General features: G+C 42.1%; 2 protein-coding genes across 17 annotated transcripts in view; one reads left to right on the top strand and one right to left on the bottom strand.

The window, feature by feature from the left end:
- The window catches only part of CASK (calcium/calmodulin dependent serine protein kinase), a 508,902-nt gene that overhangs the window by 187,698 nt on the left and 308,694 nt on the right, over positions 1-12,510 (top strand). The gene's annotated exons all lie outside the window — the stretch shown is intronic.
- Positions 670-10,831, bottom strand: GPR82 (G protein-coupled receptor 82). 2 transcript variants are annotated; one of them, XM_073616287.1, is made up of 2 exons: positions 10,306-10,831; positions 670-4,619 (listed from the first exon to the last, which is right to left on the bottom strand). In XM_073616287.1, the coding sequence occupies exon 2, from the start codon at positions 4,601-4,603 to the stop codon at positions 3,530-3,532; it is 1,074 nt and encodes a 357-aa protein (XP_073472388.1). In that variant the 5' UTR covers positions 4,604-4,619; positions 10,306-10,831; the 3' UTR covers positions 670-3,529. The 2 variants fall into 2 exon arrangements, with proteins under 2 accessions (XP_073472388.1, XP_073472389.1); XM_073616288.1 differs by lacking the exon at positions 10,306-10,831 and adding an exon at positions 8,256-8,315.

The raw sequence follows: 12,510 nt of genomic DNA on the forward strand, positions 1-12,510 counted from the left end.
TGCCCCCCCAGTGCCCCCCTTTTTCTTACCTGAACATGATCGTTCCAGTGACACACACGAGCCCAGCAGCTCCAGCCATTGTCTCAAGTCCTCATTGGTTAGATTGATAACAGCAGAAGCCATTGGCTCCCGCTGCTGTCAATCAAATCCAGTGACATGGGAGTAGGGGGGAAGGGCCGAGTTTTGCTGTCTGTGTCAATGGACACAGCAGCAGGACTCAAGACTAAGTGTCTCTCTGTGGGGGCACCCGATGAAGAGGACGGGCCAGGAGCGCTGCCGGGGGACCCCAGAAAAGGAGGATAAGAGCAAGTATAATGTGTATATGTTTTACAAAAAAAAACTTTAGTTACTTTAATGTAAGACATGTTAAAATGTTTTTAAATCTGCGGCTTTCAATAAAATACCTGGTAAACCTACAGTCCTTGTTCATGAACTTCCCAGTAAAGGTGACAAAACTCGCAACTTTTCTCAACTGTGCTCTTGATTTGTCATCCTGCTAAGTAGGCTTCAGATGGGATCTAGAATTGTCTGTTGCAGACATGGTCTATTGTCCGCATCAGGAATTCCACCCTATGAAATGCCATACAACCATTTCAGGAGTGCATGCATGTAGACAGGACATGGCTGCAGGATATCGACATACTGAGATACAAGAAAAGATGACAAAAATTTCAAAACAAGTAGTTTATTGCCAAAAAATTGCAGTTTGTTATATACAGTGATTTAGCAAATTAAACATTTAGTTTGGGTTTAGATCTACTTTAAATGCGTCTTTAACATATTTTTCACCTGTAAGTACCAATGCAGACTATATGGGTAAAGGGAAAATTTGTCTGCAGTCCCATCACAGAAAACAGGAGGAAAGTGGCTGTGAAAAGGCAAGCTGTTCATAATATACAATCATTACTGTTTTTTTTTAATTTTCATACAGGCTTTGATGGGATAGGATGCAATGCTATTTCATTTTATTATTTAGAAGTATTTACTGTATACATTGTTGTGTTTAGAATTGGTTGAACCACGTGGAGTCCTCTATTAATTTGTTTGCTTGTCCATATTGCTGACACTGGACAAACTACTAAGGCCTAACTTTAGTAAGGAAAAAACGTAAAAAAAAAAAAATTAAACCAATGTCACTGTAAAAATATAAACTTGTTCTACCCTTAGGGCTCATGCACGCTGCATCTCAAAGAAGCTGTTCCTACAGGCTTTTGAGCTTTCATTTTTTTTTCTACCTGGAAACTGCCCTCCATGTTAGCCAAGTGTCCATGCGCACTGTGGCATTTTCAGGAGTTTGCAGGCATATGAGCTTACAGGCAGAAGATAAAACCCACCAAATTCCTGTTTTTTTTGAGAGGAGCTTTTGAGCAGAAAAGACACCTAAGCACCCAAAAACACCAGAAAAAGCACAAAAAATGATGGAAAAATTAGCTGAGAAAAACGCTTATGCTCACAAAAGCGTGCAAAAGAGCAATAAAAAGCACAAGCTTCTTCAAGCTTTTGGGCATAGAAATAAAAGCTCAAACACCTGTAAAAGCATTTTATTTTTTTGAGCTGCAGAGTGCATGAGCCCTTAAAGTGGGCAGTGTCAGTGGTAGAGCAGTGGACAGGGTGTGAACAGTGTCAGTAGGGCAGTGGATAGTGTCAGTAACTTTTTTTTATTTTTATTTTTTTACAATTTTGTTTTAGCAGCCGTGTTGGATGGCTTTGGTGAGAGATCCGGGCTCTAGACAGACCTTGGATGGTCTCACTTTTGAAGAGAAGGAGATTGAACACACAGTCCTCAATTTCTATCTCTGCAATCTCAGCTGCACATAATGGATGAACAGGATGAGCTCTGCACAGTTTTCCTATTCTTTCTCAAACTGAAGCATAGTAAACTCAGTTTACTATGCTTCGATTATAAATGGACACCGTAAGTGATCGGTACCAATCGCTCACTATTATTTCAGAAAGAAAGGGCCAGTAAATTACATAATTACCAGCCCCTTCTCCTAATTCTCCATCCTGAAATCTCGTACAGCAGCCAGTGGGAAGGAGAGGAGGGTAAGGCAGAAGCACTGCAAAGGTGGGATGAGTCATGAGCACACAGGGGGGCCCGTAGCAGAAGGAAGGGGAACCTGGACAGGAGGGTCGGCATTTACTGGACCTGACTCCCTCTGTATTTTTGTCCTGCAGCAACTGAATACCGGCAGGAGGGAGAGGAGAAGAAGCAGGCCTGACTACTTCATGGAGAAAATACAGGAGATCAGTTCCTGTAAATGCCACCCCCGCTCCTGTCCAGATCTGGGGAGGTGATAAGGAAGGGAGGCGATCTAACCGTCGCCTGCCCGCAATTGATGGGTTGCCGACCCCCCACTCTAATGTAGACAACCACCAGGTGTTTCAGAGCTTCTAGAAACACTCAATGGGCACTAGTCTGCTGTAATCTTTGAGGATCTATTGGGGTAGAGAATAAGGCTTCGTTCACATGGGTTGTACTACAGTGTACACTTGTGTAAGGGCCATGTATGCCCGCATGGGGATTCACAGGTGTCCCATGTAGGCATTCCTGTTCATGTTAATTGGGACACAGCGGCTTCACGGACAGATTCGCTGCTCCCAAATTGACATCCAGGCGTGTACAAGGCTCCGAACGCACACTGCCTGTAAACAGGACCATGCACCTGCACAGATATGAAATGTGGGAACAGCGGTTATGTTCGAGCAATTTCTGTGTCTCAGTTGACATGAATAGGACTGCATGGAACACCAGTGCATCCCCGTGCAGGCAAACATGACCCTTGCACGGGTGTAAGCTTGTGTTAACAACACCTAACTTTACACAGCAAGAGAGGTCTCCTTGTTAAGGCAGGCTATATATTAACCAATTTTCCTTGTTCTTTAACCAAGTGTCGAAGGAAAGAGAAATGCTCAGTTCACACATTCAGGATATTCCTCCCATGGAGCAGGAGGTTTCCAAGCCATCAGAATACGATCATCACTGCTTGTGGCTATAGCCATCGGCAGTGATCGCATGAAGAAAATCCGACAGGCTGGTTGTGCTAAAGTCAATTGATAGATTCACTTCAGTACAACCAGCCTGCCCATACATAGATCGAAATTCGAACGGTTCCGGCTGAGTGTATGGCTGGCTTAAGAACAGTAAACAATTTAACTGGTTCCTGCCCACGCAATAGACAAGACGGCTACAGCATGGACTTCCAGTTCTGGGAGGACGCACATGGATGGCGTCCTGCACATCCACGGGGGCACGCTCTGTAACCGCTGTGTCCTTTGGACACAGCTGATCTCAAATGAGGGTAAAGGGCCAATCACAGCAGCTCTTTACCATGTGATCAGCTGTGTCAAGTCACAGCTGGTCACATATTAACAGATTTGCCAGTTATAGGCATTGCTTTCCTCACACGTTTCTCTGTGCCGAAAGTTGAATTTTGGCTTGGGCAAGGGTGAATGTCCATAGACTGGGCACAGGTACACATCTCCGAATCCTTTATAGATCTATTACAAAACTGCTTTTTAACAGTTTTCAGCCACAGCTTTCATTAGCTGTGGTGGCCATAACTCTCCCAGTCACAGTTGGGGTTTGAGTATTCGTAAGTCTGTTCATATTTGAATCCTCCTTTTGACCTGTGGCATTTCTTTGAAGGAAACGTTGGATAGTCTTCTGAAAAGACTCATCTAAGCAAAAATAAACGATGGGGTCAGTACAACTTCTGAACTCGGCTAGGCAAAGGCAGCAGTTTTTAATTTCTGTCAGTACTCTCAGCTCTTGGCATTCCCATGAGTAGTATTGTCCCACAAGGAAAAATTTTATCAGATGGTAAGGAGCAAAAGTGACCAGAAGTAAAACCATTATCACAGCAATATTTTTTTTTACTCTTTGGTGAACTAAATGTTTTTCATCTATACAGCTGTTGGTTTGTAGCTTTTTTATATGCTTGATAAAGAACCCATAAAACAGTAACACAATGAAGAAAAAAAAGAAGAAACATGTCGACTGTGTAACTGAAGAGATCTGCGACTTTTCTTGACCAAATTCAGCTTCAAAGGAGCAGCAGTTGTCTAGTTCAGAATTATTTTTGAATAAGAACAATGTAAACGTTGGGAACAAAAAAGCGATCCACACGCAGACACACAGATAGCCAGCGATTTTAGGGTTCCGAAAAGCTTTTAGTATTTGGCCGAAGATGATTTTTTCATATGTGGATGAAGAAATGTCCTGTGCTCGTTCTTTGTATCGTACAAGAGTAGCGTATCGGCTGATGGCGATCCAGCAGAAAATGGTGATGCTAACACACATGCTGCAGTGTGTCAGAATGTTTGTGGTTTGCAGTACAATGGAACATTCTATAGACTTGTATGGCATGTACAGTGCATATGCATAAAAATAAATTTGGAAGGGCATGCCAGTAGTCACAACCATGTTTGAAATGGCAAGGTTTATAAGATATATATGTGTTGATGATCTGCGTCCTAGTCTGCTAAAAATCCAGAGGGAGATGAGGTTTCCAGTAGCACTTGGTAAAAACATCAGACCATAAAGTACAGGGAGACCGGTGGTGGACATTGCACTGAAAGTTATATTTGTATCATTGCACATGCTTCCGAAAGGCTACCTAAAGGAAGGAGAAAAGCAGTAAAAATTAAATTCTACTGTATGTTGGGAATTTTAATGATGTAGATTTTTTTAGTATGGGAATATTTCTAATTTGGCACGTTTGTGTATTTTAGCACATTTATTCTTATTTTGAAAACAAGAAAAATGCTTAAACTTTACAGTCAAAAGAAAAGGGGGTTTTAAGCATAAACTAAAAAAAAATTGTCAAGTTCTGTTTTGCCTTAAACAGCATATGCAGACAAGGATCCCGGTATAATAAAATGCACTGCACTCTGCAGTTTAGGGAAATTTAATTTAAAGCGTTTGTTTATATATATATATATTATATATATATATATATATATATATATATATATATATATATATAGTGATCCTGTTCCTTTAAACAAAGGGTAGGCAACCTGGGGCCCTCCAGCTGTTGCAGAACTACAAGTCCCATCATGCCTATGGGAGTAAATATAACTGCCAGCCTTGCAACGCCTCATGGGAAATGTAGTTCCACAACAGCTGGAGAGCTACTGGTTGCCTACCCCTGCTTTAAAGCATGTTATACAGCACAGTGCTTGTGCTGTGAAATTTGGCCCCTTCTATCGCCTAAAAAAACCTGGCTGATCCTGCCAGTTTCTGCCCTCCCACCTTTAAACTGACCACGGTATATCATGGCTTCTGAGCCCTGGCACAGTGGTCAGTTTACGTGCCTCCACCAGCCGCCGCTATCTGCAGCTCTCCTGTGTCTCCCTCTATACCCCTCCCCCCCTCTCATCCCTGCCTGTCTGCTCCTGTATCAGTGCCCATCCCCTTCCCTCCGCTGCAAAAGCTACTTTAAATATTTTATACCATTCTCTGTTTAATAATCCTTTGTGCCCCTGTGACCCGCCACCTCTCTCCTCTCCGCCTCCCAACTGACGTCAGCGGGGGTTTCTTGGCCCCGCCCGTTGTGGCTGTCAGACAGGGAAAGCAGCAAGGCGGCAAGTCACGTGAGCGCCGTGCAGCGCTCTGAGAATGATCATTTTTTCCGACAACTTTTTGTGACCGTGTGCATGCAAGACAAGTTTGAGCCAACATCCGTCAGAAAAAATCCTAGGATTTTGTTGTCGGAATGTCCGAACAAAGTCCGACTGTGTGTACGGGGCATATGAAGTTTTTGATACTTCTATTAATGCTTGCTACTAAACTGAATACCTAGAGCAGGAAGGGGGTTATATACTGACTAAGGATGGCCTATGGGGCGTGGCCACGTTTTATGTTCTGCCTAGTCCTACTCCTGCAGAGGCGATATAACCCAATGGTCAAGATTAAGGAGGCGCTGTGTCCATCGATGAACTCTGAGAAATGGATTTTACGGTGAATACAAAAATCCCATTCTCCTCTTGTCCCGAATTGCCTCCGGGCCAGCACTGTCTTTGGGTGCTCACTTCCAGTGCTACGGTAGAAGTAAGGAGCTTTCTTCCCACTGACCATCACACTAATGTGAGTTGTAGATCTAGTTATTTTTAGCAGGGATTTCCTGAGACCAGAAAGTTGTTTCAAGGGTTCCTCTGTTTAAAAAGGTGAGGAAGTCTGGTCTATACTCTGCAGTGGCCAGGAAGCTATCAGGGACAAGTGGATGTAAACTATATGGGAGTAGACCAGGCAGGCTTCAGGATGCCAGAACAAGCCTACAGGAATGCCAAGCACATCAAACTATATGGTTTTTCAAGACAGCACAGTATATTTTACCATATTGGTGCCCCTTGTCAGCATGTGCCTATTTAGTCAAAAAGTGAACTTAGCCTTTAGCCCTGGTTTCACAGCAGCGTGGCTTTGAAATCGCGATACTTCAGTACGATTTCAAAGCCGCAGATCAGTGCAATTTGCACCTCAAATTTCATTGCGACTTCATTTAACAGAAGTCCCAATGAAATCGGCAAAAAGTAGTGTAGGAACCTTTTTTTTTTTTTTTTTTTGCTCCTGTGTGAATGAGGGCTTAAAGAGGTTGTAAACCCCTGAAAAAAAACAAAAAAATCTGCAAGACAAAGGCATAATGATCGCATACTAGCTCATTATGAAATGCTTACCTTAGAACCATGCCCTGCAGTGCCGCTTGCACTCCACTCTCATGGCTGTCATCTTTCACCGGAGTTACTTCTGGGTTTGCGGGCTCCGACGCTGTGACATGCGTGCGGGAGCCACCAGTCACGGCAGGGGTACTGAAGAAACGGCACCAGCGGCCCAATTCTTCAGTGCGCATGCGCTGATGACGTCGGCATGTAGTGAATATCTCCTAAACTGTGCAAGTTTAGGAGATATTTAGAGTACCTACAGGTAAGCCTTAGTATAGGCTTACCTGTAGGTACAAGTGGTGTAACAGTTTACAACTACTTTAATCTGGGCATAATGACAATTTAAATAAACTTCTAAAATACCTAAATAAATTGAAACTGGTTTGGATAGCATTAAAAATGTTTACTGCAGACTGTGACCTTCTCACAGTAGTGTTAATTAGAGTCTGCAGCAAATCAGAGGCTATCTTATTTTCTGGGTGGAGGATGTCTAGCATCATTTAGCCCTTTCCTCCCCAGCCTTGCTGTCCTTGGAACACCCCATTCCTTTATTCATTATTTTAGTTTTTTTTAGTCATGGAGGCTCTGCATTGCATGTGGGTGTTACCTAGAGCAGTATACATGCAAAAGCATCATTAGGAATGCCCACTCAATCAGACTGACATTCACCAATCAAGGCATTTTGATATTTGCAGGACTGCTTGCCAGCCCACTGCTTGCATCAGGGCTTGGGAGAGGGACCTGTGGCAGGGTGGGATAATGTTTTAAGGAAGCTTTGTAGAGCACTCTGCTGTCCCCTCCCACCAGTCATGAACTGACTGCATTGCATATTGAGTCAAGTGATGACATCGCTGGGTCCAATATAAGGTATACAACAAAAACGGGATGGTTTTATTTAACAATTTCATTAGCATATTGGGGGACACAAAATAATAAGCAGATTAAATTCTATTTTTAAAATGTTCCAAAGGCTGGTTCCTAGGTTACCTTTTGCAACTAGCTAGATTTACGTTGCGATATTTCCAGCACAGGCTGGAAAATGAAAGCTTCTTGTCTGATAATTTTACACCTTTCCTCTAAACTAGCCTTTTTCAACCAGGGTGCCTTGAGTTTTCTTCAGGGGTGCCTTGGGAAAATGCCTAAAAATTTCCCAAAAAATTGTATACAAGCTGGTGTGTAGGTGAAGGCTGCCTTTTTAGTTACACTAAGACCCCTTTCACACTGGGGCGTTTTTCAGGCACTTTTGAGCTAAAAAATAGCGTCTGTAAAGTGCCTGAAAAGTGCCTCCCCTGCATCCCTAGTTTGAAAGCCCTAGTGCATTCACACTGGGGCGGAGCCTGCAAGCAGCATCTTTCGGGCAGTGGAGGAGCGGTGTATACACCGCTCCTGCCCATTGAAATGAATAAGCACCGCTGCCGAAGCGCCTGCAAATTGCTTCGGCAGCGGTGCTACATGGTTAAGTCAACACCCGCCCACCCCAGTGTGAAAGCAGCCTTAGTCACAGGTTTTCATTGTGCACCAATACAACCTTCTAGTTGCCGGCGTTCTAATGACCAATGGCATCATTAGTTAATAAGGAGGATGTCAGTCACCTGCATTGCATCCTTGTTTGACCCTCCCCTGCCCCTCTTCATCAGCGTTGGGGTCACATTAGCTGAGTAAGGGAGAAGAGAAACATTGGTATACTAGTCAGTACCAGTTTTCAACAGTGTATTTGCTTTAGAAGAATAAATCACCTCTAAGGTTTGTTGTCCTACTTGGACTTGTGGATGTTGCTGCATTATGTAAAACTATTAGGCCTCATGCACACAAGACGCTGTTAAACGCGCGTTCAGAGGCAGTTGGACACTTTTTTTCAACTGCCCCTGAACTCATTCAATGTTATCCTATGCGTCCATGTACACAGTCTCGTTTTTTGGCGTTTTTAGGCAGTTGCATTTAGCCTCGTTTTTCCAGAAGCAAAAAAATGATTTCAGACGCAGAAGTTTTCCACGTTTCAAACATCAAATGCGGCTAAACACCGGTACCGCATTTGCTTTTATAAGTGTTTTTAAAGGAACCCTAACCAGAAAACACAGAAATATAATGGTAAACTGCAGCAGAGAATGACATTTTGCGACCCGAATTTGGGGCCACTTAGTGCTAGGAACCCCAAATTTGGTGTGCAAACACAGTGGAACTAACACTACAACATGTCCAAATTTGGGGTTCCTATCACCAAGTTGCCCCGAGATATGGGGCCCCAAAGTTGGGTCACAAAATGTCATTCTCTGCTGCAGAAAAGTGCTTGACATTTTGTGACCCGATTTTGGGGCCCCATATCTTGGGGCCACTTGGTGCTAGGAACCCCATTTTGGATGTGTTGTAGTGCTAGTTCCATTGTGTTAGCACACTGAATTTGGGGTTCCTAGCATCAAGTGGCCCCGAGATATGGGACCCCAAATTTGGGTCGCAAAATGTCATTCTCTGCTCTGGAGACGCTTCTAGACGCAAACGCAGTAAAATGCGGCATGCAAACACGGCAAAACGAGCATTTCTAAATGCTGGTTTCAGCTTTTAAAAACGTGTTCAGCAGAGTTTGTACCGGCGTCTCGCGTGCATGAAGCCTTAGAATAACTTTTACATTTTAGAATAAGGTGCCTCGAGACTGTCCATAATTTTTAAAGGGTGCCTTTAACTGAAAAAAGGTTGAGAAACACTGCTCTAAACAGTGATCTCCAAACTGCAACCCAGGTGCCAGATTTGGCCCTTCACTTGCCCTTTATCTGGCCCTTGGGGCACTATTCCACCAACTGACACCAATGATAGAGCACTATTTTTCTCATTGATATCAACAATAAAGCACTATTCCTCCCATTAAAACCAATGAGAGGGCATTGATGCTAGGGCGTTTTCTACTTCCACTGGCCATAGTCTGGCCCCCCTAAAGCCTGAAGGACAGTAAGTTGGCCCTTTACCTAGAAAGTTTGGAGAACCCTGCTCTAGAACATGAAAGTGGGGTGTTTAAATAATCTATGTAACATTTCCTAACCCTCTTTCCTGCTCAATGAAAGACATCCGATCCATTTTACCCTTTCAGGTACTGGCAGAATGTGTCATAAAATCTAAAATCTGTGAGCATGTGTACAATTTGCATGTAAGATGACATTTTAAACTGACAATTAGGCAGTTCGTTGCTGATACAAAATATTTTGCAGAAATGACTACATATACATACATGGGAAATCGTTCTGAGGAAACCTGACTCCTCACAGCTTAATAAAACAACCTACACTTAACTTTTTATATCGAATAATTCCTAATCACTAAAATAAAACAAGAAATTTAACCAGCTGCTTTAACAAAAAATATTTCTCATTGCACCAATTTTCATAAAACTTCATTATTTGCAATAATAAATATTTGCAAGTCTTTAATGAAATTTGCTAAACAGAGTGTAAGTAAAAAAACTTGTTTCAGACGAAATACGTGCTAAGATTTATATACTGTATTTGTTTGCAACTCCATTATCTTTAAACAGCAATGTTTGTCATTAGAAGGGGCTGCTCCGTAAACCAAATATTTTTACAGTAGTAATTTTATCAGTCTCAAATCTGTAATGAGAGGTCTACAGTTTGATTTTCTGTAGATTATTGTACTTACCAGCAGTGACTATTCACATCCAGCACCTCACAGGAACTAAAAAATGAGAAACCAAATTGTCCAAATTTAGGCGTGTGGTATTCTATCTGTGAAAGTGGAACTGCAGTCAAAACGTATGTCCTTCCCGCACTCAAAATTCATCTGTACACAAATAATGCATCACCACGGGCTGCATTGCATTGCTGAAGGCTGGACAGTTAACCGGAACTGGCCTGCTTCCTACCTCTTAGAAAAGAAAGCAGGTATCTTCTGACTGCTGTAAGGCAACCATTTAGACCCCAGTAAGACCTTACTGGTGTGGCTAAAAGTGGTTCTAAAGGCAGAAGGGTTTTTTTTTTACCTTAAAGCAATAGTAAACTGCTGTGCGTTTTTTTTTTTTTTTTTTTAATCCTGCAAGGCAATAGCATTTAGGGCTGAAACAACTAATCGATTAATCAACAACTAATCGATTATGAAATTAATCGATTACTATTTTCATAATCGATTAATCAGTTAGCCGATTAGTTGGCCTGCATATAGAATGCATTCTTTGTTTACATATCAGGAAATACAGTGCAGCACACATACAGCTCAGTACACCATCCATACATGTCAGTAAGTGCCTGAGAACTTGTGAGCAATGCCTCATGGGACATGTAGTCCCGGGCAGGAAGTGAGTGGTTCTAAAGGCAGAAGTTTTCTTTACCTTTCTATTGGGGCACTCTATACTGTAATTAACGCACAGCAAAAAGCAGCGTAGAAACAGATCAAAAGCAAACTGCATAGGTGTGTACTGAGCCTTATGCTGGCCACACGGATCAATTTTCAGATGAGAATATTCGTATGAAAAATCTTTGTACATTCGCTGAATGGAAGAATGTTTGAAATTTTCACTTGCTTTTAACATTCTGTTTTAAAATGAATGTAATTTCTGAACGAAAACATACACTGTCTGAAAATTCCTTTGACCAAGAAGTTTTGTAAATTTTCCCATCACTGTGGTTGAAAACGAATGTCGTTTTGACCCCACTAACGATTCGAAAATCAAACGAACGTTCTTAAAATTACATTTTTTTTTTTGAAGGAAGACATTGTTTTTGTATGACCAGCATATAATATATTAGTTATTAGTTCTGTTTGAAAATCTGCGAAACAGTCTTTAACAGTCTTTTTTTCTTTAAAAAAGATCTGAGTCTGATGATATTTAGTATATACGGTATATCTCCTCTAATAGTATATATGGTATATCGCCTCTAATAGTATATACGGTATATCTCCTCTAATAGTATATACGGTATATCTCCTCTAATAGTATATACAGTATATCGCCTCTAATAGTATATACAGTATATCTCCTCTAATAGTATATACGGTATATCTCTTCTGTCTCAGAGTGGATTCGAGATTTTGCTCTCTAACTATATAGTTGGTCATTTATATTTACCACTGTATAGAGATATATTTAAGAAAAAATTGCCTTTTTTTAAAACTTTACATATTAATTAAATTATACACCACACTTTTCTTTAAGGTTATTAACCGATTAATCGAAAAAATAATCGGCCAACTAATCGATTATGAAAATAATCGTTAGTTGCAGCCCTAATATCATTAATGTGCTAGTATGTATCGCTTACCTTACCTAAACAAAGCCCTCCAGCGATGTGCGGTCACCGGTGAAGACGCTTCCATCTTCACCCGGTCTTCGTTCTGGGTTCGCCGACTTGAGTGGCCTGAGCCGCAAAGACCTCACTTTTGCACATGTGCATGGGAGCCGCCGTTCACGGCACGGGGCTCTGAAGGAACGGCATGGTATGCCATTCCTTCAGAGCGTACGCGCTGGTGACGTCACGGCTGCATCAAAAGTAAATAACTCCTAAACGGTGCATGTTTAGGAGATATTTACTGTACCTATAGGTAAGCCTTACTATAAGCTTACCCTGAAAGTCATGCATGGGAGTTTGTGAAACTTACCTTAAAATAAAGCTCTCCAGCGACGCGCTGTCATCGCTTAAGGCACTTCCATCTTCACCCGGTCTTCCTTCTGGGCTTGAGCCACGATGACATCACCCCGCGCATGTGCATCAGAGCCGCCATTCATGGCATAGGGCTCTGAAGGAACGGCGCGTTATGCCTTGGTGATGTCACTGGCTGCATCAAAAGTAAATATCTTTTAAACGGTGAACATTTAGGAGATATTTACCGTACCTATAGGTAAACCTTACT

This window comes from Aquarana catesbeiana, linkage group LG02 (assembly GCF_042186555.1).
Source record: "Aquarana catesbeiana isolate 2022-GZ linkage group LG02, ASM4218655v1, whole genome shotgun sequence".
Classification (NCBI taxonomy): Eukaryota; Metazoa; Chordata; class Amphibia; order Anura; family Ranidae; genus Aquarana; species Aquarana catesbeiana.

Coding starts and splice junctions, on each gene's coding strand:
- GPR82 (XM_073616287.1), bottom strand. CDS start 4,603: ATGTGCAATGATACAAATATAACTTTCAGTGCAATGTCCACCACCGGT.